General features: G+C 32.6%; 1 protein-coding gene across 12 annotated transcripts in view; it reads left to right on the top strand.

The window, feature by feature from the left end:
* ArfGAP3 (ADP-ribosylation factor GTPase activating protein 3) overlaps positions 1 to 26,000 on the top strand; it is an 86,543-nt gene extending 60,543 nt beyond the window's left edge. For 5 of the 12 annotated variants that reach the window (XM_076448388.1, XM_076448389.1, XM_076448390.1 and 2 more), the window contains one exon: positions 24,652 to 26,000. In XM_076448388.1, the coding sequence (XP_076304503.1) occupies positions 24,652 to 24,669 (18 nt within the window). In that variant the 3' untranslated portion in view covers positions 24,670 to 26,000. Of the gene's footprint in view, positions 1 to 15,536; positions 15,584 to 18,739; positions 18,799 to 24,651 lie in introns of all 12 variants that reach the window. The other 7 variants (XM_076448391.1, XM_076448393.1, XM_076448395.1 and 4 more) reach the window with 3 other exon arrangements.
* The last annotated feature ends 1,112 nt before the right edge of the window (positions 26,001 to 27,112 follow it).

The raw sequence follows: 27,112 nt of genomic DNA on the forward strand, positions 1-27,112 counted from the left end.
AAATTGAAGTTAGAAATTGCTTTAGTTCTAAAAACTGCACAGCTTTTCACATTACTATTTTACTTTGAAAAAATAGTTGAAGGAATGTGAATCATGTTATTCACTTGCTTGAGTAGAATTCAAAAATGTTGATGTCTAAATAGCATAGTCTGGTTCCATTATGTGGTTTTAGATCAACAAAAGACACAGTAATGAGTAGGAATAGATATGTTTTGTAGATTAGTCTACCAGTCAGTAGAGAGGAATAATTACTATGGTAGATATTGTTTTCATGTGAATAATAGATTAATTAGAACCAGTGTGTGTGTGTGTGTTAGTGAAATTAAATAATTACATCCAAGTGAAGCCAAATAAGTAAACAAAATCAGAGGAAGGATTGCATTAAAAACAGCAAATCCCAACCTCTGATCAATTGTATTATAAATATAGATTTTTAAGCCATAAACAAAAGACATTAAAATTAAACAAAATATGCTGGATATTTCTAAAAAAGATCCTAGGATACAAGCTACAACATGGGATTATAAAACATATCCTAGGTTTTGGAGGTGACTGAAGAAGTTGGACCTATCAGTCTTAACCTCCAATTTGCTAGTCTCACATAATATTTAGAAATTGAGGGATTTGAATATCCTTACTGGTTTTTCCAGCCAGGGGATCTTTGCTGTGTGCTGTATCTTCACTCACAAGGATAGAACTATGCTGCTGACCAGTATCTTAATTGTGACATTTACATATCCTCATCCACCTGCCTCTGTTCAGGTAGGTTATCTGAACTGTAAGGTTCAGCCATGCATTCATAGCAATCTCTAATGTTTCCAGTGCCAGCAGTTTGGACATTCAAATTCACTGCACTCTGTGCTCATTATGGTGTCGAAGTCTGTGATGCCTACAAATGGGAACTGGAACTGCTCTGCATGAACTGTAGTGGCTCCCACCCCTCTTATTTTTATTCTTGCCCAAAGTAGGTGAAGAAGAAAGAGGTGCAACGTTTGAAAACAGTTAACATTTCTTACGTTGAGGCTCGAAAGTTATGGTCCCCAACTATGTTTCAGACACATGCTACTGCACTATGTTCCATTGCTACAGTGGGAGTGCTGACAAATCCTTCTGTGCCTCCAACAAAGTCTTTTTCTCTTTATACTTGTATAAAGTGAGTTGACCAGTCAGTCTACCCCTGTCTCTATCCCCACCATCCCTTCCAGTGACTGCTTAGATCCATTTCCTTTGCCCTCATTTCTGATGTCTCCTCGAGTCCATCTTCTTCTGTCCCGAGATGTAGAATGATTATTTGTTCACAGCCTCGTTAGCTAGAATCTCTGTTTGCTGACAGAGACCTGCCCACTCAACCCAGGTCAAAAAACTCCATGGAGGTCAACAGATTTCTTAGTAATAAAAACAAACAACATGGTTGTAAGTCAAAGGATTTTCCTCCACCTAAACAGAAATGGCCACTTGATCCATGGAACTCTTGAGGTTACTGTTCAGATCTGGATTATATTAAGGCTGTGATTGATTCCTGTCATCCTGTATGTTTTTTTCCTTACAACCAGCAGATACAGTTATTTTTCAGCAGTTTTTCTTTATTACTGGAATGACAGGTTGTGTGATGGACGAGTGCAAGGATGGGTGGCACTGCTGGTAAACCAGCACATGTGCACCCTGTTTTTACAGCTTGATATATACTTGGAGGCTGTTTTCTTGGGTTATACCTTTACTGTTTGTTCCCTGTACCTGTCTCCTGGAGAATTTTGATCACTTGATACTCTCATTAAACAGTTTCCATCTCCTTTTTATAATTCTGGGAGGCTTTAATGGACACAGCTTCCTCCGAGGTGATGCTAATATGGATGGGAGAGGTTGTTTCATATAGTGTATGCTCTTGGATCATGATCTTTCTCTTCAATACTGTGCAAACTATGAGAAGGCTTACTACACTACGTGGAAATGCAGCATTTTGCAGGCCCTCCACTCCTATGGGTTACATAATCACTTATTTTCAGAGCTGATAATGATGGGAGAGATTGTTATGTATAGTGTATGCTCTTGGATCATGATCTTTCTCTTCAATACTGGCTCATGCATCTAGTCAGTCTTTTACTGCCATTGATCTTCTATTCTGCTTCCCTTCACATTTCTTGGAAGTTTGAAAGGTACTTGTGGAGCAATGCTCATATTTCATGTTCCTTTTATTTTGAAAGAGATTGCCTATGGTTGATGCCACCTGACCCACCTGCCTCAGTGGAAGTTGAATCAAGCCAGCTGGCACTCTTTCATTGCTCTATCCAAACTTGATCCTCTCGTTGTCTGTATGCCATTGATAAATGACTGCACAGTAGTGGTTACTGACTGTACTGTCCAGGAACCTGCTTATTCTGTTTCTGAGACTTCCATAGTAACCTTGTCCATGGTGTATTCCTGCCTTTGAGGAGGAATGGAAGACTCAAACATGTGCCTGGGATACTTTTCACAGGTATCTCTCTTCTGAATCTCGTCACTTTCAAGCAGGCCTGTTCAATTGCATGGAAGGTTAGATGTCTAAGCTTAAATGAATTTTTTATTAAGTTCAGAACTAGTATCTCTTGTACCATCAGTTCCAAAATCCTATGGGAGAAGATTTAGAAGATCAGTGGAAAGTATACTTTCCATCTTGTTCTTCAGTGGCCAGGTAATTACCAATCTTCAGAGCATCACTGATGCTCTTGATGAAGGTGTTTTCAAATGCATTGAGCACTTCAGCTTCTTTCCCAGTCTTTTTGGCCATCAGGTCTGTCAGATCAATTTTCCTCTTCCTTTTATCAGTCTGGCAGTGCATTGGTCAGATCTTGTGATGTTCACTATGAAATGCTCTTCTCTCTCACATGCTTTTCTTCTAGTTGTTTTTTAACCATATATGGCAGGTGAATGTTTTCCTTGTACTTGGTGCCAGGTTATTGTCCTCCCTTTCTCTAAGCCTAGGAAGTATCCCAAGATTCCTTGTAACTATCGTCCATTTGCTTTGACTAGCTGTCTCTATGAAGTCTCTAAGAGGATGGTTAAAGCTTGTCTTTTTTGATTCCTCGAATCAAACAACTTCCTCTCATACACCCAGTGTGGGTTCTGTCAACAATGTTCCACTGTAGACCACTTGATTCGACTTAAAACATTGATCATGGAAGCTTTCCTCAAGGGGAAACATCTTGTTTCCATGTTCTTTGATGTTAAGAAGGCTTACTACATGGAGATGCAGCATTTTGAGGGCCCTCCACTTCTATGGGTTACATAGCCATTTACCCATTTTCAGAGCTATATCTTGAGTGTCACACTTTTCATTATCAAGATATTAATACTATCACTGCATAACTTTTCTAAATTGCTTGTTGAAGTGGACCACAGCTACTGGCTTTACCTTTTGCATGCACTTTTGCCACCCTGATCTTGAGCTTTGTCTCAATGATGTTGTTTTTTCTTTGGTTCTTTGAGCATAACTTTGACATCAGTCTCACATTAGTTCCTTACATCAAGTAGCTATGTGTAAAGTGTATGAGGGCAATGAACATCCTCTGTATCCTTTCTACCACCTTTTGGGGATGGGATCAATTTTTCATGCTCAGGATCTATTAAGACTTCATTTGCTTCAAATTGAACTGTGTCTCTGGTCTATGGTTCTGCCAGGACCCTCACCCTTGAAGATGCTAGACCTCATTCACCATTTAGGGATTCGCTTCTGCACAGGAACTTTCTGCATCTATCTAGTCCCATGAACCCCTTCTTCACCTCTGCTATTTGCAACATTCTTTGTAATATGCCATTAAACTTTGATCCTAATCACAGCATCCCATCTGGGGTTGTTTTCCTTCTTCAGTGGGCTGTGCTCTTCAGAACAGATGGTCTTCTCTTTGGCCTTTGTATCAAGGTGCAGCAACACACTGGATAACACTGCTGTCTCCACTGATCAGCCCATCTTGCCATAGCTTGTTACTGTCCCCACCTGTGATGTTATTTTGAGTTACGTGAGGAAAGTAGCTGCTCTTGATTGAAAGTACCATCTTCTGTTTGTCAAATCTTTTTTACCACCCTTCTACTTCAGTTTAAATGGATGGTTCAAAATCAGGTGTCTCTGTGGAATATGCCATGGTTTGGTGTTACATGGTGGTTGCTCACAGGATCCCCCCTCTACAGTTTGTGTTCATTGCTGAGTTGTATACAAGTTCTCTTGCTGTTGATCATGTAGAAGCTATGTGGTACACAGATTGTGCTATTTACACTAACTCTTTACTGGCCATGGCATTGTTTAGTCTAAGTTAGTTAGTTATTGATATTCTGTGATGACAGGCCCATTTTTCTCTATCTTCTATTCATATCAAGTTATTTTGGATACCTGGCCACATCAGTATTCACAGGAATGAGCTCATTGACACTGTGACTGAGTCTGTGTGATCTGGTGTCTTCACAGCTGTGCCTGTCCTGTATTGAAGGCCCAGTATTGAGCCAGTTTGCAGTCAACTTCGTGTGAGCAACATCGTAACCCACTTTTCCAGATTAAATCTTCTATTGTTCTTTGGTAGACTTCTTTCCGTAAAGAAGTTGTTCTAACTAGGCTACTCAGTCAGTTTTTTAATTCATTGTTTCCTTTTATCTGGAGCTAATCCACCAATCCAATGGCATTTGTGACACTCATGTCACAATAATCTGCATTTTACTGTAATGCTGTTATTACAACTGTGAGCCACAGCACCATTTTAAGACTTGTTTTTTCAGCAGGCTTCCTCTGACATTGGACATTGTCATTGTGTGTTTTAACTTTTTACAAGCCATTTTCCTTTTTAATTGTACTTAAAACTTTTATCAAATTTTGGACATTGTTTTGTTTTAATTTTGTTTAACTATTTATAATACTTTTACCCTCCCTTTTTTACTGACTGTTTGACACAGATATCCCAGTTGCTTTTGTGCCCATAAACACCAACCAACCAACCTTATTATCAATATATATCAATAAATTTGGCATCAAAACTGAGTTGATAAGTAAAGTTTTAATAGAAGTTTTAAGTTCTTAATTTGAAAAAGAAATCCTTAAATTCTTAATGTTCTCTTTGTTGTGTAACATGACATTTGTTCACTCTGGCATACCCATTTTCTATTTTTCTTTACCACTATATGGTGTCTTGAGTTTAACCTAAATTTCTCATTATAATACAGATATTACTAAGGCAGTTGAACTTTTATAGCTTTTAATGTTTTGTTGTTGTTGTTTATGAAAATGTGAATTAGAAAGTTCATCCTTGTACCACATCCCACTATCAGGTTCACTTAGCTTTCTATTAGTTATAAATGATGTAATGGCAAGTAAAAAAGTTTTAACTTACAAGATGATACATAATACTGCATTGCTCTAAATAAAGATTTATCCAAATACAGATTAAGTATTTTAAGGTGTTTATGTCTTCATTAGAAAGTCAGTTAAATTGTAATAGTTTTGTTTATACTTTTGTTTTATGCATATTATTTTGTGTTCATAAGTGAATACTAGAAATATACATCATTTAATGTACTCGTAGTAAGATACCATCATTACAAATAAGTAGGCTTAAGTATCATCAGCAGGCTAACAGAAAAGAAATGAGGCCAGATTTATGTACAAAATTTTGCTGTTTTATGTTTATTGTTATAAAAGTAACTAAAATTTTAAAACTTACATCCTTCACTTACAAATATATATTTTTACCATTATATATAAAGTATAATCAAAAGTAGCTACTTCATGACCTCTTTTATTACTACAACTTGAGTGGTGCATTTAGCATGTAATTTACAACCTCAGTTGCAGGATTATTAGTTAGACATGGTTGAGGGCAACAAAACAATGAAAGGAAATTAAAAAAAGTTTAAACCATTACAAGTTTTAAGCTATTTAGAATAGATAACTAATGTAGAATTCTGTCAAAATCTGCAGTCTTTCTAGCAAGAAAGAAGTAAAGCTAGATCTATATGCATATTTTTGTTGTGACTACAAAGCTAGGCAAATCAACTAATCCCATATTGCATTAGGATAGAAAAAAATAATACATAAAATATAGTTTTACAGGAGGGAAAAACAAATAATTAATGTTTTAGATGGTGTTAGAAACTATGCAAATGAATTTTGAAAACTGCAAGATGAAAAAAATTGTCCAATCTTAACATGAAAATCACCTTGCATTCAGACTAGTAAGTGTCTGAGTCACACTATGACTCATTATATTCAGACAAATCCTTAGTAAAAAATATTTAATTAACAAGGAATATATGTCCTACTTGCAAGTTAACCCATTAATAGTACAGGCTCTAAGGCCTTCTGCAAGTCACAATGTTCTAGAGTCCCATTTAAAAATTTAATTAAACAAGTTTATTATAAAATTTTGTCAATAAAGTTAACATCAGAATGTACATAATAGCTACTAATATTTATATTATGTAAGTTTTAATTTCTGCAGAAAGTACTTGCACATTTGAAAGTTGTGTGTGAAAATGTCAATAAGGCTTAACTCACTAGATATACAAGAGTATTCAAAAATGAATAAACTTTGTTATACAAGATGGGCAATAAAATCTTATAATTAAAAATGTTGTGTAAAAGTACACAGTTAAAATTGTGAATATCAACTAAAGAAGTGACAACAAATAATTTATTTAAACAAGAAAAGTATGCTCATTTTATTTCATGAATCGGTTTCATTTCAATGTCTAGTGATGATTCAGCTACTGTGTAAAGAAAATAATACAAAATACAAACTTTTACCTTACAGAACTTCTCATTTAGAGTTCTAGATGTTATGCAAATGAAATATAAAAACTAAGAAAAATTAGTATTTTTATTTAAAACAGGCTGACTCAGTAAAAGTTTTGTAAATTCTCACACATCATTGCTGAAAATACTTTAATAAAAATCTTATTTTTATGTACAATGGGTTTCTAATGTTTATTAAAAGCTTATCATATTTCATGAAGATATGTTTAGTAAATTTGTTATTATAATAAACATAACTATGTATAACTTCAGAAAAAAATGGATAGTGCAGTATATCAGTTCCTTAATCTTATGTACAAAGAGATGAAATAAAAATGTCAAGTGAAATTGCACCTAAAATTCACATATTAAATGTGAAATCCAATTCCTTACTTGGATTCCATCAAAAAAACTTTAACATTTAGTAGCAAAGCCAGTGTTAGCAAGAACAACGCCAGGAATAAATTTAAAACCATGCCTGCTTCAAGTGAGTACAAGAAGAGTAACCACATAACTTGAAACTCGGTGAATACAGGATGGTTAATTTGAATATATTGCCAAGATTTTCCAGAGTTACATTTAAAATTTAATCAAACTAGTTTTTTCTTAATCTATATTTATCATTCATTTTCTACTATCCACACTTTAATTTCTCAGTATCAAAAAAATTATATAAATAAATTCTCAATCTTGACCTCTTGTCACATGAGGTGGGGTGCTTTGACTTCAAATTAAAAATTTTCTCCCCTTCTCTATGAAGTCTTTATATTGTTCAACCAGCTAGAAACACGACATAAATATTTAAAAAACGAGGATATAAACTTTCAACGTGTTCTTCATTGACTGAGATATCACTATTTGTTCAACTATGAGGGATGTGCTTCTCCCCTATTGTTTTGTAAAAAATAAGTAATCTCTCAGAGGTGTTAGACGTATTTATAACCAACAGAGACCAAATCATTTAAGTGCATGAAACAGATGATTGCCTGTTTTGTTTTAATGGTAAAATCGCATATTTCACTGTAAGACCTTGAAGTGTTTAAAACTAAAGGCATTGCTTCAAGAAGTTATGAAATTTTTAGTCTACTTTTAAGTTAGAAAGCCAAATTATAGTAATTTATGGAAAACCTATTCTAGTGTCTAATATATTGGTTTTAAAATGCATATTTTAAAAACTTCATGAAATATTTTATTGAAGGCCAACATAGTGAAAATACCTATGCATCCATGTATAAAAGACCTCAATCCTTTTACAGTCACTGCTAAATGTGTTGGTTTTATATTTACATTTTAGTTTATTTTTTTAATGTAAAAATTAGAACTTATTGCATTGGTATGAAAATGTGAAGAAAAATCTCTTTTTGGGTAAAGAATGATGATACTGTTGATGTAATTTTATAGCTTTTTAACCTTTATGTGTTCTAAGCTCTCACTAGTTGATTTATTGCTTTTATTCTCTCCCTGTGTGGTTGGTCAAAATCACCAATCTTATAACCATTTTGAAATTATAGTTTCCATACTATAACTTTAATACTCTTTGGGAATCTTCACAAAATTTGGCAGACTTTTAATAAACATTACAAGTCTTTTGTACGCAAAAATCATTTTTTTAGTTTTTATTACTAATTTGTCAGTAAATATATTCTTAGATACCAGTTTAACTGCAAAATGAATGATGTTTAGTATCTTCATTTGAATAATCTCCCATTTTATTTGTGTAATCTCTGAAACATTCTAAATAAATTTCAAATGTTTCTTTTTTCAGTAAAACTTTGTATTTTGTCTGTTATTTTTCTTTACTATAACGTCATTGAAGGTTGCTTAGTTTGACTTTGTAACTACTAAAAAAATTACCCTACATATCCCAAAATGACTTTAAATTGTAATATAAGACTACCTTTATTTCTCCTAAATAGCTTTAATCTCGTAACAGTGTACACTTATTAATACTTATTGTTTTATTGCCCTTTGAACACTAACAGATATTCATGTCTTTGTAAGATGCAAATTACTTGGCATCTATTCACCTCACGTTATGCTATTAATTAACTTTAAACACAAGTTGCTAGTGAACATACCTTATAATTGTTATTTAATTCATGTAATGTTACCTTAACTAACATGTTTGTTTTTTTTTACATTTTATTTATTTTTATAATAATGAATAAAGAATCCTCATGAAAAACGAGAAAAGTATTTACTTAGGTTAATTGTTTTTGTTTTCAGTTCAAACTTTTCCTGTACGTGGTGAGGGGACTTCCTAGGGAAGGTTTTGTTCTTTCAATTTACCTTCTCTGGGATCTTAACATCCACCCATATGTTTGCTGTGTGTGGTGACCCATGAAGTGGAGGAGAAGATTCTGGTGGTTGAGGGGTCCAACCCAAACACACCACTTTGGCCTTGAATTCCTGTAGACAAGTGGCCTTGGTGTGAACACCTTTGTATCATTTGGCTGGTCCACTTGGGCTAGGGTCAACCAAGTACCAGTATTAGATGTTCTCAGAGAATGTTGTGGACATTGTATCTGATGCTGGTGTTTGGGAATAGTGCTCACGAAAACCCTGGCATTGCTGCAGCATCCTTGTTTAGCATTGTAGTGCATATCCCCTCATAGGGCTCCATGATGGGTGGGTCAGTGGGCACTGAAATATTCGTTTTTTTATAATGAATCCTCCAAATAAAAACTTAAAATAATGAAAAAAACAGTCCACAGGTAAATGACCACATCTTGAAGATTCTGAACAGTAATCTTTAACATCTGTAACACCTGTTGCACCTCATTTTCTTGTATTACATTCCCTTTCAGACAAACCTTTAGGGCAAATGTCTCCCTTTTTCATTCAGAAGGGACTAGAAGGACTTGCTGGCTCTCCAAAGTTGGTAAAGAAGCTTTGCTCCAGTAACATTGGTGGAAACATCCACATCTCAACACAGTGAACTCCTCTTGCATTCAAAGGCAATTGGTGATGTACCTATTGAGGTTGCACCTCATGTTATTTTGAATTCATCGTTGGGAGCATCCCAGTGTCAGAGATTCTCACTGTTTTATCCAGCCAAAGAGTTTCTGCAGTGAGATGTATCTGCACTCACAAAGATGGAATTGCGATGCCGACCAGTATCCTCATTATAAAATTTACATCACCACATCCACCTGCCATTAAGGTAGGTTATCTTAATTGCAGGATACAGCTATACGTTCTAAACCCTCTCCGATGTTTCCAGTGTCAGCAGTTCGGTCACTGGAAGATGTCATATCATTGTTCCTTGACATGTGTATTCATTGCAGTAGCAAGGACCACAATGTCTTTGAGTGTGAAACTGACCCTTATTGCATCAGTTGCAAAGGCTGTCACCCATTTTACTTTTTTTCTTATCCTAAATGGTTGGAAGAAAAAGAGGTGCAGCATTTGAAAATGATTCACAACATTACTTACCCTGAGGCTCGAAATTTGCTGTCCACCACTTCATCTCAGACATATGCTGCTGCACTTTGTTCCACTATTACAGTTGGATTGCAGACACATCTCTCTGTGCCTCCAAAAGAATCATTTTCAAACCAGATGAAAAGTCTTTTGACCTCCATGGTTCAACACCCATCTGTCCCTAATATACATTCCAGCAAATCCCAAGATCCACTTCCTTTGGTTCTGGGAATGAGCATTTCCTCAGATACATCTTCTCCCACCCTAAGATACAAAGCGATCATTCGTTCATGTCCAAAGTCACTGGAATCCTCTTCCAACAGCAAAAACCTGCCCATTCGACCCAGAGCAGGATTCATGGAGGTCAACAGACCTCCCTTGAATAAAGACAGTAAAGAAAAAAGATGTGGTCTTAAAGAGAAGGGTTCTACACATAAATAAAAATGGCTACCTTGATACAATGGAACTGTCAAGGTTTACGTTGTAATCTGAATGACATCAAAGCACTGATTGCTTCCTACCATTCTCTATTTTTCCTTACAGGAAACATTTCTGAAACATACCAATACAGTCACCCTTCAGCAGTTTTCTTTGTGCAGAAATGACAGACTGTGTGATGGACGAGTGCATGGAGGGGTGACACTGTTGGTTGATCAGCATGTGCCCACCCTGTCTTTGCTACTAGACACGCCATGGAGCTGCAGCCATCCATATTTCTTTGGGTTGTACCATCACTGTTTGATCATTGGTCTCTCCAGGCACAGGTAGAGAGAACAGTCATACCTTGATGCTGTCACTGAACAATTGCTGTCTCCTTTTTTAATCCAGAAGGACTTTAATGAACATCATCCCCTCTGTGGATGTGATGATATTTATGGAACAGAATACTCCGTAGTGTATCCTCTCTAATCACAACCTTTCTCTTTTTAATAGCAGTTCTTATATTTATTTTCATGCACCTAGTCAGTCCTTTACTGTTATCGATCTCTCAGTTTGCTCCCCTTCACTTTTCTCCCACTTTTCACAGAGGGTTGACAATAACATCATGCTCTTATTCGATCGAAACTTGACTGTGGATCATTGGTCTATGGTTCTGCCAGGACCTCGGCCTTAAAGATGCTGGACCTCATTTATCTTTAAGGACTCTGGCTCTGCACCAGGGCTTTCCGCACTTCCACAGTTCAGATACTATATATTGTCTCATGAATCTTCTTTGCACCTCCACCATTTGCAACTATCTGTATTATGTGCTTCAAAACTTTGTTCCTTACCAGAGCATCGCACCTGGGGTTGTGTTTTGCTTCCTCAGTGGGCCATACTTTTTCAGAACAGATGATCTGTTATTGCTCCTTTTGGTCTTCTTATCCAGGTGCAGTTGGATGAATTGGGTCTGTTCTTTGGTAACACTGCTGTATCCACTGGTCAGCCCATCCCACCATGGGTTCTTACAGTCCCCAATTGTGACCTATCTTTAAGTCATCTGAGAAAAGCAGACACTCCCGATTGGAAATACTGTGTGTTATTTGCTGAACCTTTATTCAAACCATCCTTCTATTCCTATTTATACAGATGGTTGAAAACCAGGTGACTCTGTGGGCTCTGCCATGGTTTGTTGTTGTTTGGTGGTTGCATGCAGAATCTCCTCTACAGCTTCTGTGTTCACTGCTGAACTGTATACCAATTCTCTTGCCCTGGATCACATAAAGCCAAGCAGTACTCAAATTGCACTATTTATACTGACTTGCTTAGTTCTCTATTGGCCCTAGAATTGCTTCACACCAGTTCTTGCCGATATTCAAAACTGACTGGCCCATTTCTCTTTAACATCTACTTCTTTCCAGTTTTTCTGGATACCAAGCCACATTGGTATTTGCAAGAATGACCTCACTGATACTGCAGCTAAATCTGTCTGGTCTGGCACAATCACTGCTGTGCCTGTTTCATACATGGACTTATGGTCCTGTATTCGAGGCTCAGCTCCATGCCAGTTGGCAGTTGACTTGGAGTGAGGAATGTGAAAACAAGCTTTTCCAAATAAAACCTTTTTTTGGATTTTGGCCATCCTGCTACCATAAGGATCTGAAAGAGGAAGTTCTTATTAGATTATGCATTGGTCACAGTTTTTAACTAATTGTTTTCTTTTATCTGGGATTGATGCACCAATGTGTTGCCTGTGTAACACTCGGGTCGCAATAAGTCAATTTTACTGTCTTGCCACCATTATGACTCAACGATGGTACCATTTTAAACATGTTCTGTCTCAAGGTTTATCCATAACGTTAGACAGTGTTGGTGATGGTGACACTATCCACCTTGGAAAGGTAATTAGTTTTTTAAAGGATATTAATCTTTTTAATGTCATTTAAGTTTTTTAATTTATACATTTGATCTTTTTTAATGTGATTCCCTTTTAAGAATCAAAGTGCATCTGTTTTGATTTGAAATTAGAAAATGGCCATAATGTCAAATAACTTGAAACCATGACTGGAAAGGGCAACTGCAGGTGACTTGCGCTGATTTTTGAACTTACTTATTAGTCATCCTGGTGAGTTATGGTAATTACAGTTATGCCACAGAAAATTCTATACAATTTGTATTACTGTATTTTTCCTTTACTTCTGTAGACTTGATGTAAAAATTGGTTTTAATGCTATGTATGTTGTTTTTTTAAACTTTGTTTTGTTTCACCTTAATTTCCTTTTGTGAGTTTTACTAATTTTACTTTGATTATACATTTTTACTGGATGTTTGGCACAGACAGCCTAGTTGCTATGTGCCACAAAACACCAAACCAACCAACCAGTTCAAACTGAAAACTAAATAGACAATTCTTTTTAGCAAAATAGATATGATATAATACTTTATTTGATAACTTAAAATCTTGGCTTTCTATTGGTTATAAATAATATAGTTTTAAATGTAAGAGAGAACTATTGGCAATTTCTGGAAGAGAAAATTTGACAAGAGTGGTCTGATTTTTTGTTTTGAGGTTTCTTAAACAAAAGTTTGAAAACTATAATACAATTGTGTTTTGCTTGAATTATGAAATTCCCTTTTAGTCTTATTGTAATGTAATCAAATGTACCCAAATAAATTTTTTTTTGTAAACTTGTTGTGCCACTTTATTGCCAATGAAAAACTCAAGCAATATTATATTGTCTTGAGAAAAAGCTAGGTTTGTGATATATTTGAAGTATATGTATACATGTACATAAAACATATTTATGTGTGAATGCTTTAAAAGAGTATTGCATCATGTTGTAAATAGCAGAAATACAAAAATGCGTTGTTTCTGAAACTGTGCCAAAGTGGTTTTTGTATTTTCTTTGTTTGACAACCTGATGATTTTTTTCTTGACCATCTATTTCTTTTTTATATACTCCCTTTTAATCTATTACCAATGGGAGTAGACAAACTCAAGTGTTATCAGGACTGTTGCAGTGTGTAAAACTAGAATGTTTTATTCAGTGAGCCAAAAATATTATATGATGCCAAATATCCTGATGGAGCTTAGATCCTGCACAAGAAAAGTGAATATAATGATCTACTTCAGAACCTCCATGTATAGTGTATGTGATGTCAGATATGTAAATATGGCTTAGTTTCTACACAATCTAAAATTGATATATCATTTTACTTTAAAACATATTTACGCATGTTTAGGCGCATAGTGGGTTCTGTCTATATAGATTATTTCGATAGTAAGCTAGTTGTGTTTTGATTGATGCTGATAACAGTGTACAGAAATGTCAAGTTGGTTATGACTTAATGATACAAATTAAAAAAATAAAACACTACCAAAATTTGGATCTGCATATCTAAAAATGTTCTTATGTAGTAACTTTTCAGTATCATACAATTTTTCACTGACTGTGCTTATATATATATGACATTAATAAACTTTTGTATCATGCAGTAGGTAGAAAATGGGCTAAAATAAGAATATTTTGCACAATTGTCTTTGAGACCATGAACCTAGTTAATGGTCATTGAAGGTTTGAAAAGGCTTTGAATTTTTCTTTCCTTTTGAAGATATGCAAATCTTGCATATTTCAGCTAGTACAGATATAGAGATCATAATCTATACAGAAGTTGTTCAGACATTATTTAAATGGTTACACAAAAAGGCTACACTGTGATCATTGTGTGTGTTTGTATGTAGGTGTTAAGAATTAAAGAACTCAACATATAATGATGGAGATAAAATAACATAAAATGCATGTTATTTTCACTGGCACATTATTTTAATATTGAGATACCTTTGGTGCAAAAACTGTTCTTATGTTAATTTTCTAAGTGTGTGCACACAGCCATAATTACAGAGACAACTGTCATAAATTTATTTTGCAAGAACTTGTTAAACATAAATCAAATTTAGCTGGAATCAAGGAAATACAGAAGCTTTGATTAAACATCTAAAATTGTCAAACTAGTTTGTTAGAGCTTACTAATTGTATATCATAAACAGTAGAGAAAATACAAAAAACAAAAATTCTAAATTTCATGAGAACTCTTCAGTTGAAAAGTAGGAAATTAAGCCTGAGTTACTTTCAGAAATAATTCTTAATGTTGTATTGGTTGTTGATTAATATTTACACATATGTTCTTTTAAGTCAACTGAAATCTCATGAACACTTTTAGTTTAAACTATAATGTAATATTTTCAGGAGCTTTCTTAAAGAAAAAAACTTGTTAGTTTATTAAAAGGACCCAAAATGCTTTATGAAAGTTTTTAAAGATTCATAAAAAGTTTTAAATATGTGCAGTACATTTTACTTGTTTAGAAATAACTAGTTATAACATGTTATTCATGTGTCTGGGTGAAAGATTATAGCTGTCGTTTCAGTTTTCTATGACTTATACTCTTGAATAAGACGACAGATATTGAAGGATGATTGCATAACATTTGTGCACACTGGTTTCCTTCCCATGCTTTTATTTCCAGCTGATTAGTGGATCACATCAAATTAAAACTGCTCTTTTCTTTCTGATTTTGTAAGTAATTAACATATAGATTCTTATTTAATTTACATAACACACAACTTGGAATCTACCAAGAATATGGTCATTTGTAGTATTAATAAAAACAACCCTCTAATGAAATAGGTAAATTCTGTTTGTCACTGGATGATAATGCAAAGAAATCCATGTGTGCATGCATTATAACACTTCTCTCTCATGTCATAAATTCCTCAAGGTACATTATGAAAGGTTTAGAGGTTTGTCTTACTACTTTTTTTAACAACTGAGAGCAATTATTCAGTGTTATAAAGCATACAATTTTTTCAAGATGAGTTATTATATTGAAATGTTTTAGTCAAAGATGTTAAATGTGTTATGTTTAACGTATGTGTTTTGATTACAGAGGAAATGATGCTCTCCAGTCTAACAACAGTACATCAGTTTGCCTTGGTAAGACCTAATAGCATGTTGCATGTAAGAATTGGTGTAAGGTGAAGGTGCATTTGATGAGCTTGAGTATAAAACTGACAGAATATTTAACATGTTGCATCTGAGAATTAAAATGTAAAATATGTATACAATTTTTGAGCTTTGGTTGTTTTTTTTATTGTCCTTTTTTAACCCTGCATGCAGTTCTTGTCTGTCCACTATTTATAATACATTAATGACAAAAACAACAAACTTTTTCTAGATGTTTTTTTTTTCTTGGGAATTGTTTGATATTCTTAAAAAGTACATATTTAAGTGGTAATTCTTAATTTATACTCAAGAAAAGGTACATCACATTTAATGTAATATATATATATATATATACACACACACACACACACACACACACACACACACACACACACACCTGCACATGCATGCATGTATGTCTAGAATTAGGTAATGGCCACAAAATAGCATTTTGTATTGCTTGAGTTTGTAAAAATGTCAAAGTGGTATTCAAGTAAAAATTTTAGTCATTACTGTGTGAAGTTCTATGATGGAGCAGAAAAGGTATCCCAAGCACTTTCAGCATTCATAAGTAATGAATCACGTTGCACAACATGCTAGTTGTTTTCATGCCACATAAAGAAATTATTTGCTTTCTATCATGTAATTCACTGTAGACCAGTGTCATCTTGTTTTCTTTAATTAGTCAAACTACTGAGAACTTTGTAGTATAAACTTAAATTGCCCTTAATTTATACCAGTTAGTATAACTATGAAATGCAATGAAGTTGAGTTTTTGGTTGTAATGGAAGTAGATTAATATATTTTCATATAAAACTTTCTATAGTCTATTTCTATGATGCCATCTTAGGGCAGATATAAGAAAGTCATTGTCATCTGAAGACTATATTACATGTCACTGGTACTCTAATATCGTAATATAAGGGTACATGCAAGCTTTAGCAACTTTTGTTAAATAATGTTTTAGATAAGTGTTTGAAACATTAACTTTTTAAGTGAAAAATAAAATTAAAGGTTTCATCAGTAATTGATCCTCAGACACACATTGTTTAAAGGCTAAGAGACTAGTAATATCTGTAGAAGATGAAAATTAGTTGGGTTTCTCCAGAGTCTAAAGAAAAATTATTAATTAAGAAAATAGAGATAGGACTTTTATGGCTTAGCAGATGCTCCTCACCTTCATATAGACAGTGTGTTTATAATTAAAAAATAAAAAGGCACATGTGAAAATTAATTCATAATATCTTGATTATATTTCATTATCATTAACCAACCAACTCTAGTTACAAATATTATCTTCACATAAATAAATATATAATGTGAAATTTTTATTTTGACTTCCATATAATTCTGTAGAGTAAGGACAGATCAAAATCCAAGTATGTTCAATACAACTGAGCTCTATTCCAATCTTGAGTTACATTATCATGTTCATCATGAACAACATTAGTTTCACTATATAGTTAATTATATAATTAACACTTTTATCCTTGTTTGTGATTTATGGAATCATGTCTATTTCAGCTCTGGGGATAAGTTAATGGACATTTCAACAATATTTTGTAAAGAGTAGCAAAAAGGTGGTAACAGGTATTGTTTGCAAGGTTTTTTTCCCCTTTAGTCTATAGTTCTAAAAGTGGGAAATTTATCAGAAAAAATCCTCAGTCAGCTTTGTGCAAATATATATATTGACACTTAAGTTTCTTCACAGACAAATCATTCCCAGTAAAACATTAAATTTTCTTTTTAACTTTTTAAATACTTCAAAAAGAAAAATTTTAAACTTTATACTTTAGAGAAGATGTCTGAGAGTCTTATTTATAGAGGTGTAAATTAAACTTAAAGCAGTTTCAATATCATAAAGAATATTTTGATAGTTTGTTGTAATGATAACTAAAGTATCATGTTTGGTTTGTTGGGGGCATTGTTTATATGGTGCAATGAAAACTGTAACTGATAATATCATATATATATATATATATATATATATATATATATATATATGTTACAAAGAAATTGTTTAATTTTTTAAATTGATTTTCTGTTTTATGTAAGTTTAAAACTGTAAAATATGAGTTTCACCTTCCTTCATAGGTACTAAGATATTTTTTTTACAAAAACAATGTTTTATTTTCCTAAGATAATTTTTAAAGTAATTAGCAATATTCTAAATTCAGCTGTGGTCGTAACGTCTCAATTTCTGAAGATTCCATTACCAATTAGATTTAACTTATCAACTTATATAAAACTGTCACATAAATTAAACTTCATTGGCATTTTAGAATGTTTGGAGTAAGATTTAAAAACAATGGTCAATTGTATGCACACCCAAACTGTGATATGAAACAATAAATAAAAAATTGACATCATAATATATTAATGCTGAATCACATGGAACATCGTTTATAAATGATGTGACAAATTAAGGTGTTCTTTATGGTCTTCTTTTGTTTTGTTTGATATTGAATATAAATTTTATCAATAAAGGCACTTGATCTATGAGTAGTACATTTATAATTATACGAATCTTTAGTAAGTTTAAAGTCGTAATTATTTATTCATCAGTTTACTTGTGATTTTGTGACTGGTTAAATGGTTCCCAATAACGTAAGTAAATAAAAAAACGTAAATAAAAGTACCCTCAAAATTTAAAATAATCCCACTAATTAATTCTCTTTATCTTATGACTATCACATAGAAAATGGTTGATTTCACTAAATAATTTTAGTCAGTGCAGGAAAAAAAGTAACATTATACAATATACAGACCCACCCAGTGGTGAAATATTTGAAGGTTAAAAATTATTTCCTTTATTGGTAGTAATTTGTCTGTAAAGAAACACAATATTGCCAAATGTAAGGATAGAATGTGTCAGTTACATAATTCAAACTATCTACGTGAAACTAAAGTTATTTATGAATGTTAAAATGTACTTTTTCATATCAAAATAGAGTTTGGATGTAATTTTATTGAATGGATTTCTATCTGATTTGTCCTTAGTCAATTTCTTTATGATATGAAAATTTGTAACTCTAGCATTGATCTATTTAGTTAACCTGAAAATGGGATTTTATATATTTATCTGTATTATATAATTGCAAATAAACTAATTTTAGTTTGAGTTAACAGAAGTTATCACTTTTGTAGCACAGAAGATACTCTTCAATCTCGTAAGCAAATATTTGGAGACTAAAACTCGCCTCCATGTAAGAATTGTTATATTTCTCACATGTCTGCTTAAGAGATCTGCATGCAACTAATGTTTAGATAGGTTTTGTTTAAATTTCTGTTTAACTTGAACTGCACTGATGGCATCATCATGTGACAATAGCTCTCCATCAACAGGATAGCAACACAACCTGAATGTGCAATAACTCCTTTTAATCTCTTTCACTAAAAGTGACTTGTTTCTTTTCTTCTGCAATCTCAATTATTCAATTATGTGAGATTTGTGGTAGTTTATATTAAAACAAAAACAAACTTCATATTCATTCCAGCTTCAGTGGTTTTATTATTATTATGAAAGGAACCAAACATTTTTTATATAGTATAGGATTATTGTAATACTTCCATTAAGAAAGTGGTCTGGCATGGCCAGGTGGTTAGGACACTTGGCTCATAATCTGAATGTTGTGAAAACAAATTCCTGTCGCACAAAACGTGCTTGCCCTTTCAGCCATGAGGTATTATAATGGGATTGGCCATCACATTAGTAAGAGTAGCTCAAGAGTTGCCTTCCTTCTAGTCTTACACTGCTAAATTAGGAACAGCTTGCAGTGATAGCCCTCATGTAGCTTTGCTCAAAATAAAAGCGCTAACAAACAATCATTTGCTGTGTGGATGAGTTATTTTCTACCAACAGTATGTCTCCCTCACATTGCTCTCTGTAATTCATTCATCAGTTTGTGACTAGACTTTCTATTTTGCATGAGTTATTGGCTTTTCTTCTTCATTCTTGAGAGCTCTCCTTCCACACCTGTATTTTCTTGTTCTCTCTCTCTCTCTCAGTTGGCCTGGCATGGCCAGGTGGGTTAAGGCTTTCGACTCGTAATCTGAGGGTCGTGGGTTTGAATCCCTTTTGCACCAAACATGCTCTCTGTTTTAGCCGTGGGGACATTATAATGTGACAGTCAATCCCATTTAATTGGTAAAAGAGTAGCCCAAGAATTGTCAATGGGTGGTGATGACTGGCTGCCTTCCCTCTAGTCTTACACTGCTAAATTAGGGATGGCTAGCACAAATAGCCCTCGAGTAGCTTTGCATGAAATTCAAAAAACAAAACAAACTCTCTCAGGTGGTCAGGATTCACTCTATTTGTTTCCCAATTTCTATATGTTTCAACCTTCAAAGGTCTCTTTGCTTCCAGTTTTTGGAACTGCCATTTTGGTAGTTTTTTCTATTGTATTTCTATCATGGGTGGTCATGTGTCAAAGGCTGTAAACTTGATAGCTGTTTGCCTGTTACTCCAACAGGGTTCTACCCAAAGTGTGTTCTGTTCTCTCTGTTGTGTATGCTTTTCATCTGTTTTTGCTACTCTGTATTCCAAAATTCTAATATTCTTGCCATTTCAACCAATGTTTTCAAGCAGGACTGGTCTCCAACTTTTCTCTACCTATTCTCAGCCTTGCTCACCTCTTCTTCATTTGGCATCTGGGCTTTCTCTTCCTTTACCCCATTCTTTTTCTCTCTCTTACTCTCTCCTGTGTGTTGGATATATCCAGTCTATTCTCCACAGGACTGAATACTCCATGTTGTCTTTTTCTGGTCCCATTCCTGTCATTCTTCAATGCTGTCTACTTGTTACTTTTGTTATTGTTTTTTTATGTGGATCCTTTTGCCTCTTCCTTCCTGTAGACCATCTTAATATGGACCTTTTCACCATGATTTGTTGGTTTTCAGGCATACTTCTCTTACATTTGCATTCTCAGTTGCTGTTCAGTTTCCTTTTCCACTTTATTCTGATTGTTTTTTCTTAGCTGAACCTTTCCTCTTTCTACCATTACCAGAGTGGTATTTTATTGTGGTTTTCACTTTCTTCCACAGGTTTTATTTGAACTGTTGACTTCGTGTATATTGTTTCATATTTCTTCTTCGTGCATATTGTCATCATTGTTCATACATTTCTTACCTTCTGTGGTTCCTCTCTCCTGACAGGATCTTTGTTCCTAACACATTAGAATCAAGGTTAGATCGCAATGTACCATATAATTATGCCCTAACCCCACTATGCATATTGCTTGTCAACTGATTGTGTGGAGGTGCTTGGTTAGTCATGTCTGTATTATGCTCATGTGACACTTGGGACTCTTTCATTTTAGGCTAAGACTATATCCTGAATGAGACAAGATGGAATTTCTCATGAGTATACTCTTGTGGAGTGTCTACCTTTAGGTGTGACATGGGTTTTCCTTTTGGGCATTCTCTGAAGAGAGCTCATCTAGGTTTAAATTTTGCATCAATATATAGGAAAATATTAGCTCCCTGAATCAATTTCCTCTTTATACTGGTGTGTGCATATGTTCATTTATTTTCTATAAAGCAAAGATGAAAGTTAACATAGAGGTTTGAATTAAGAAGAAATATAATTATTTATGTAAAATAATAAAAATATGGATTTCGTTTTTTTTATTATTGTTATATTTTTTATTTCATTACTAGTGTTATTAAAATTTTGGAAGAAGTGGTTTTATATAAATCCTGTTGTCTGTTATTAAAGCTGTCACATTTCAAAATACAACAATCTCTTGATGACCCTTGTCAACATAAAAAAAAAAGTGTATTAATGTTTGTGTAAGTTTAGGCATGAGATTTATCAGAAGTATTTTCATTTAAATACTGTCTGGCTTCTGATATTTGCATTTATGTAATTTTATTTAACTACTTGTAATTCACTCCCTTTATGTTTTGCAGGTAGATATGACTGGGTCATATTTTATTTGTGCACTTTGTCAACTTGTAATTTTTACTAGTCATTGTTGAACTGTGAAGTTGGGAAATTTTGCTTAAGTGTTTGTTTTTTAAGACCACCATTCTTATACTATAACTTTGTTCTGTAACTAAAATCCTGTGAAGTTGTTGCTCATCCATAAATTAATTAACTAGGCAATTTAATATCCACAGCAGACCTAGTCTTTGAACCCCTTCCTCTGCCATAGTTATAGCTCTGAATTCAGATGCTAAATTAGATAGTTTGTGAAATATTCACCTTTTTCTTTTCCTTCAGTTTTAGCTTTGTATTTTAAGAATGTAATGTTTGTTCTTCCATTTAGACTTTCCTCATTCCTAAAATATTTTATGGGACTTGTACATCATGCTAAATGAAATTGCACTTATTGAAGTTATTGAAGAACATGGTCAAAATTGACAAGAAAGCAACTTGTAATTGTCCAGTATTGATTTCTCTTTACAAAAGAGTTATTGTAGTTATTTTATCTAAGAAACTTGTTTAAGAAAATTATTTAAATATAAGTTAACATTGGTATAGTTTCATCATAAAATCACAATATTTAAATATGATAGAGTAGATGGTGGACTAGATTAATAATGGCTCTAAAGTTTATTTTTTAAAAATAATGGAAGTACTATAACTTGTTATTTTAATATATGTAAAGTGTCTTTATTCTTTTCTTTTTTGACACTGTTGACTGGCTAAATTTGATACTCTTTCATAAGTTGTGACTGTTTCTTCACTAGTATTATAAATGTCTTAACTCTTTCACTTTGATGTTTTAAAAAAGTAACTCTCCCAGTGCAAGTTTAAATTTTATAACAATAAAAAACAAAAAATATGATTTTTAATATTTTATTATTTATCTGAACTTTAAAAATGGTAAACTGGAAAAATCCAAAAAGTTCTTGAGAGGTACAAAATTCAAATTTCAGTTCTTTTGTGTAGAGACATAAAGGTGTCCCATCCCCATGAGAGTAAGAATTACTTTACAACTGTACACCATGTTATTTTTTTACTGATGCATTTATCAAACATTGTACTTGAAATTGATTGTTGTTTGTTTTACACTTAATATTTTTCACTCTATTGCTATTGAAAAGTTCCAACACTCATTTTACAGTTGACAAACTGGAATTCCCACACCTGCAGCTGAAACTTGGCAACAATTCTCACAACATCTTAAATACCAACCTTTTAGTTAACTTTATTTTCTAATTTCTTAGAGATACAACTTGATCTGTGTTTAAAAATACAGCATCTTCACTACATTTATAAGGAAGATCCTGGTACTTCAATTTTTAAAGCATCCTGAGAATTCTTTTTTCTGTTTTTTTAAAAAAAAGTTTTATATATGGAAGTTTTCAACTTAAAAAACCTTTCTTACTATTTTAAGTAACTGTTCAACCTGACCTTTTACTCTTAACCATTTACTGTTTTATAATGTACCTTTTCAAGGTAGCAAGTAGAAAAAAAGTATTGGTCAAATGCAACTTCTTAAATGCCAGTTATACAATTGATTTTAATGGGCCTACAATATAAATTAGGGTTAACATAAAATTTTGAAGTTATCCAATGGCTTAGAACCAAATGTGAGAGGCCTATAATGCTAAAAATTGATTTTCGATATTGTTGTTGAGCAAAGCATAGATAGCCCAGCGTATAACTTTGTTTAACAACAAACAAATTATCCAAAAACTAGAAAGTTAAAAAACATAAATAGTGCTTTCTCACTATTCAATTTTAATAACTCCAAATTTAATTCATACTCAAAAATAATCACTACTTTAGTATTGCTGTTTTTGTAACATGACAAAAGCTGTAGCATATTAAGCTGAAATACTTAGTAATTAATGAATTTGTTAATTACTTTCTTCTTGAAATAAAATATTAAATGACATTCACGATTCTTCTTCTAAACAAATAGAAGCAGCCAACCATAAATTTTAATATTTATTCTTGTGAAAGATTTTCACCATAAATTTACTTCAGTAGCTATTTGTAGAGTTTTGGATTTAATGGACTGCTCCTGTATGTTTTTATAGCTGGTTAAATTAAAGGCCCTTTTAAAAGGTAAATTGTAATAACCTTTGAAATTTATTTTATAAATAAAGGGTTAAATTGAATATTACCTAAACAAAATTTTCACCAGTAAAAACTATTAAAATTTGGTTGGATAAAATTATCAAACTTAAGATTTTCATTGCAACTTTTACAAAGCTTTGTATTCAAAGAATGGATAGAGTCTAAACAGACTCTATCAAAAAGACTTTGGAAGCTTTTGTTTTTATTCAACTGTATAGTATCTAAAAAGTTTGAATATCGTATAGGATAAATAAGTTTGCAGCAAGTACTGAAGTGGTGCATACGTATGTTACCTTGGAAAGGAAGTAATTCAATAAAGTGGCACAACTTGATCTTGGTTAAAATTTTTGAAATGCATCTTGAAAGTGGCAGTCAATACATCTGTTATCTTAAACTGATAAAGAATTCTCACATTTTCTTTAAGTAATTCCACTGAACTGTTTAAAATGAAGTATACGATCCACTGATAAAAATATTGTTCTCACTTCCAGATCATTGGGGTGGTCAATAGAACAATAAAAGCAGTTGTGTGTATGCATAGGAGTGGGATTAATGAAGGTTGTAGCTGTTGTGTGATTATTGAAATGAAAATCTGTGACATAATCTGGCATGATTATTTCCAGAGGGAGTGTGTAAAAAAACAAAAAAAGCATTTAAATTTTTTACATTGACAATTTTCTGAAAAGGAATAAAAGTATCTTGTCAATCCATACTGTCAAGTACAAGTAGTTTCATGTACTTCATAATCAGGTGGTGATAATTTTATCAATGTTAGTATTTAGACAGTATATCATTAGTTCAAGATTTTCCGAAAGGTTGATTCAAATGACTCATTTAGTTCTTAATAAACATCATGTTAGGTATTTAATACTTGTTTTGAATGCTTTAAAAAGAGATTTTAATGCAATGAAATTAGAATATAAATACTGAGAAAGAATTTAAAAAATAAACATTTTGTAACATTGGAAAATTAGTTGAGTTTTATTAATCTTAGTGTCATTATCTACTTGGGCTTTTTTCTTTTCAGGAACGCTATGGTTATTGAGAGAATTTAAAGAAGAGTACTGCTGCCAAGGAATTATGATTAATATATATATCCCTATCAATTTTATGTCAACATCAATATTAATAATATGGGTGCACCTTACAGGATTTATAATGTTTATCTATAAATCAAATCTTTATTATTATTATGGTTTTCAGACAAAGGATGTCATAATTTGTTACTATGAAACTATAGCTTCTTTATTGCAAACTGTTGGCTGCATTATTTGCCATTTTTCTGAAATAGATATGTATTTTTAATAGTATGATTAAATATTTTGATGACATTATAAAGATTTATGTTTAAAGTTATTTTATTACATTACTTATTTAAAACTTTAAAAAATTCTAAGTTTGTGAAAAATACTGAAAATTCATTTTCTTTCTCAAATTGTTATAATAAACATGTGAATTTTTCTTAGAGATGTTTGGTAATCTAAACATTATTTTAAAACCATTTATATATTATAATGTTCAGTTCTTTAATATTCAAAAAACAAATGAAAACTGTGCTGTTGTAAATCTCTTTTCATTGTTAATTGATTAAAAGCATTTGGATCTAAGACTAAAAACAATTACTTTGGTCAGAATTTGAAAAAATAAGTTTTTTTTTTCATTTAATCCAAGTATTTGTTTTCACATATTCTCCTTCCTCATACAAAGCATTATTATGCTTTTTCTTCAGATTTTCCAAAACTGCTGTTGAAAAAATAAGATCTTAAACTGTTGGTGGAAATTTCAGTTTGTTTTAAAGGCCTGGTTTGGACTAAATTTATCTTGTGTGAAAATGTACATAAATTACTTCAGTAACAGAGTATTTTGTATATAAAAAATCAAGAAGAGGAGGATGTTAAGTTTTCAAACTCCTTAAAAAGTTAGGTTGATAATCTGTAATGCAGATTGCATAAGATAAACAGAGGATTTATGCAGGTTTCAAAATATTGTTAACAGTTTAGCTAGAGTTTTTGTATTATGCCATTGTTTTTTTGTAGTTTTCATCACTCCCTTCATATAATTTCCAGTGGCATTTGAATCAGAACAATTAAATTTATTTGAAAAAAAAAAGTACATATAAAATTATCTGTGCTTTTATTTTGTCAAATTTCTCAATGTAATAAAATTTGAAACTTTTTTTTTAATGGGATACATTACATTATAGGGTTATCAGGTTATTCATATTAATTGGAAAATGGAGAGATTATAAAGGTAGTATATTGAAGATTGTTTTGCTAAAATAAACCCTTAAGTCACTGTAATTTCAGTACAGTTGCAAAAGTTATGTTTACTCTATGTTTGTCATAAATTTGAGAAATAAATGTCATATTGAACTTACTTTTAGATGTATTGCCATGCTGAACCACATGCTGTATGTTAATACACAATTATCTTTTAAGAAACAGCTTTTTATAATAATGACTTAAATTCAAACAGCAACAAAAAAATGCTTAGCATTTTTTAAAACCCTTTTGACATTTAAGAAACTAACTTTCACAGAAACAATTTTTTTTTAATTGTTGAATTTTTACATTTCATTTTAAGTTAGTCACAATACTACTTAAATGATTTGTCACTACTACAAAATGTATTTGATTCAGAAACAGAGAAGTGGAAAAGTTAGTGGAAGTTGTGATTCAGGTGCAATTACTCAAGTGTAACCTAAATGGATTATTATTTTGTGCAAGTACAGAATAACTATTTTAAAAAGTTTTCTTCGGTTCATGTAGTAAAAATATTTTTAAGAAATACTGTTCTAAACTTCATCATGTGCATTTTGAATTATATGTTCTGTGTAGAGTAACCTGCTGTAAGCCAGATGTATGTCACATTAATTATTAACTAGGAGCAGAAGTGGAAAAAGTATTTGAACGTAAGGAGAAAAAGTTGCAGTTTCCTTCCTTGTAATGCACAAATAAATACTGAACTAGTGTTTAAGGCATCTTTCTGAACTTTTTAATTTATTTGTAACTAAAACCTTTAAACATTGCTACAAAAGAAACTCTTAACAAAAGTAAGATGTGCATTCTACGTAATGCTTGCCAGCTTTTTTTTTCAGTTATTTACAAAATCTTTCACTAATGGCCAGGAAGTTAGGGCACTTATCTTGCAATGAGAGGGTTGCAGGTTCAAATCCCTGTCACACCAAACATGCTCGTTCTTTCAACTGTGGGGCATTATAATGTTTCAGTCAATTCCACTATTTGTTGGCAAAAAAGTAGTCAAAGAGTTGATGGTGGGTGGTGATGACTAGCTGCCTTCCTTCTACTCTTACAATGCTTAATTGTGGACAGCTACCACAAATAGCCCTCATGTAACTATATGCAAAATTCAAAAGTGAGCAAACCTTTATTAATACAATTTGTCAACACTTAGTCATAATTTTGAGAGCATTAAACACATTACATTAGTTAGTCCCATCCATGGAATATTATTACTGTCTTGCAGTG

The sequence above is a fragment of the Tachypleus tridentatus genome, chromosome 8, assembly GCF_004210375.1.
Source record: "Tachypleus tridentatus isolate NWPU-2018 chromosome 8, ASM421037v1, whole genome shotgun sequence".
NCBI lineage: Eukaryota > Metazoa > Arthropoda > Merostomata > Xiphosura > Limulidae > Tachypleus > Tachypleus tridentatus.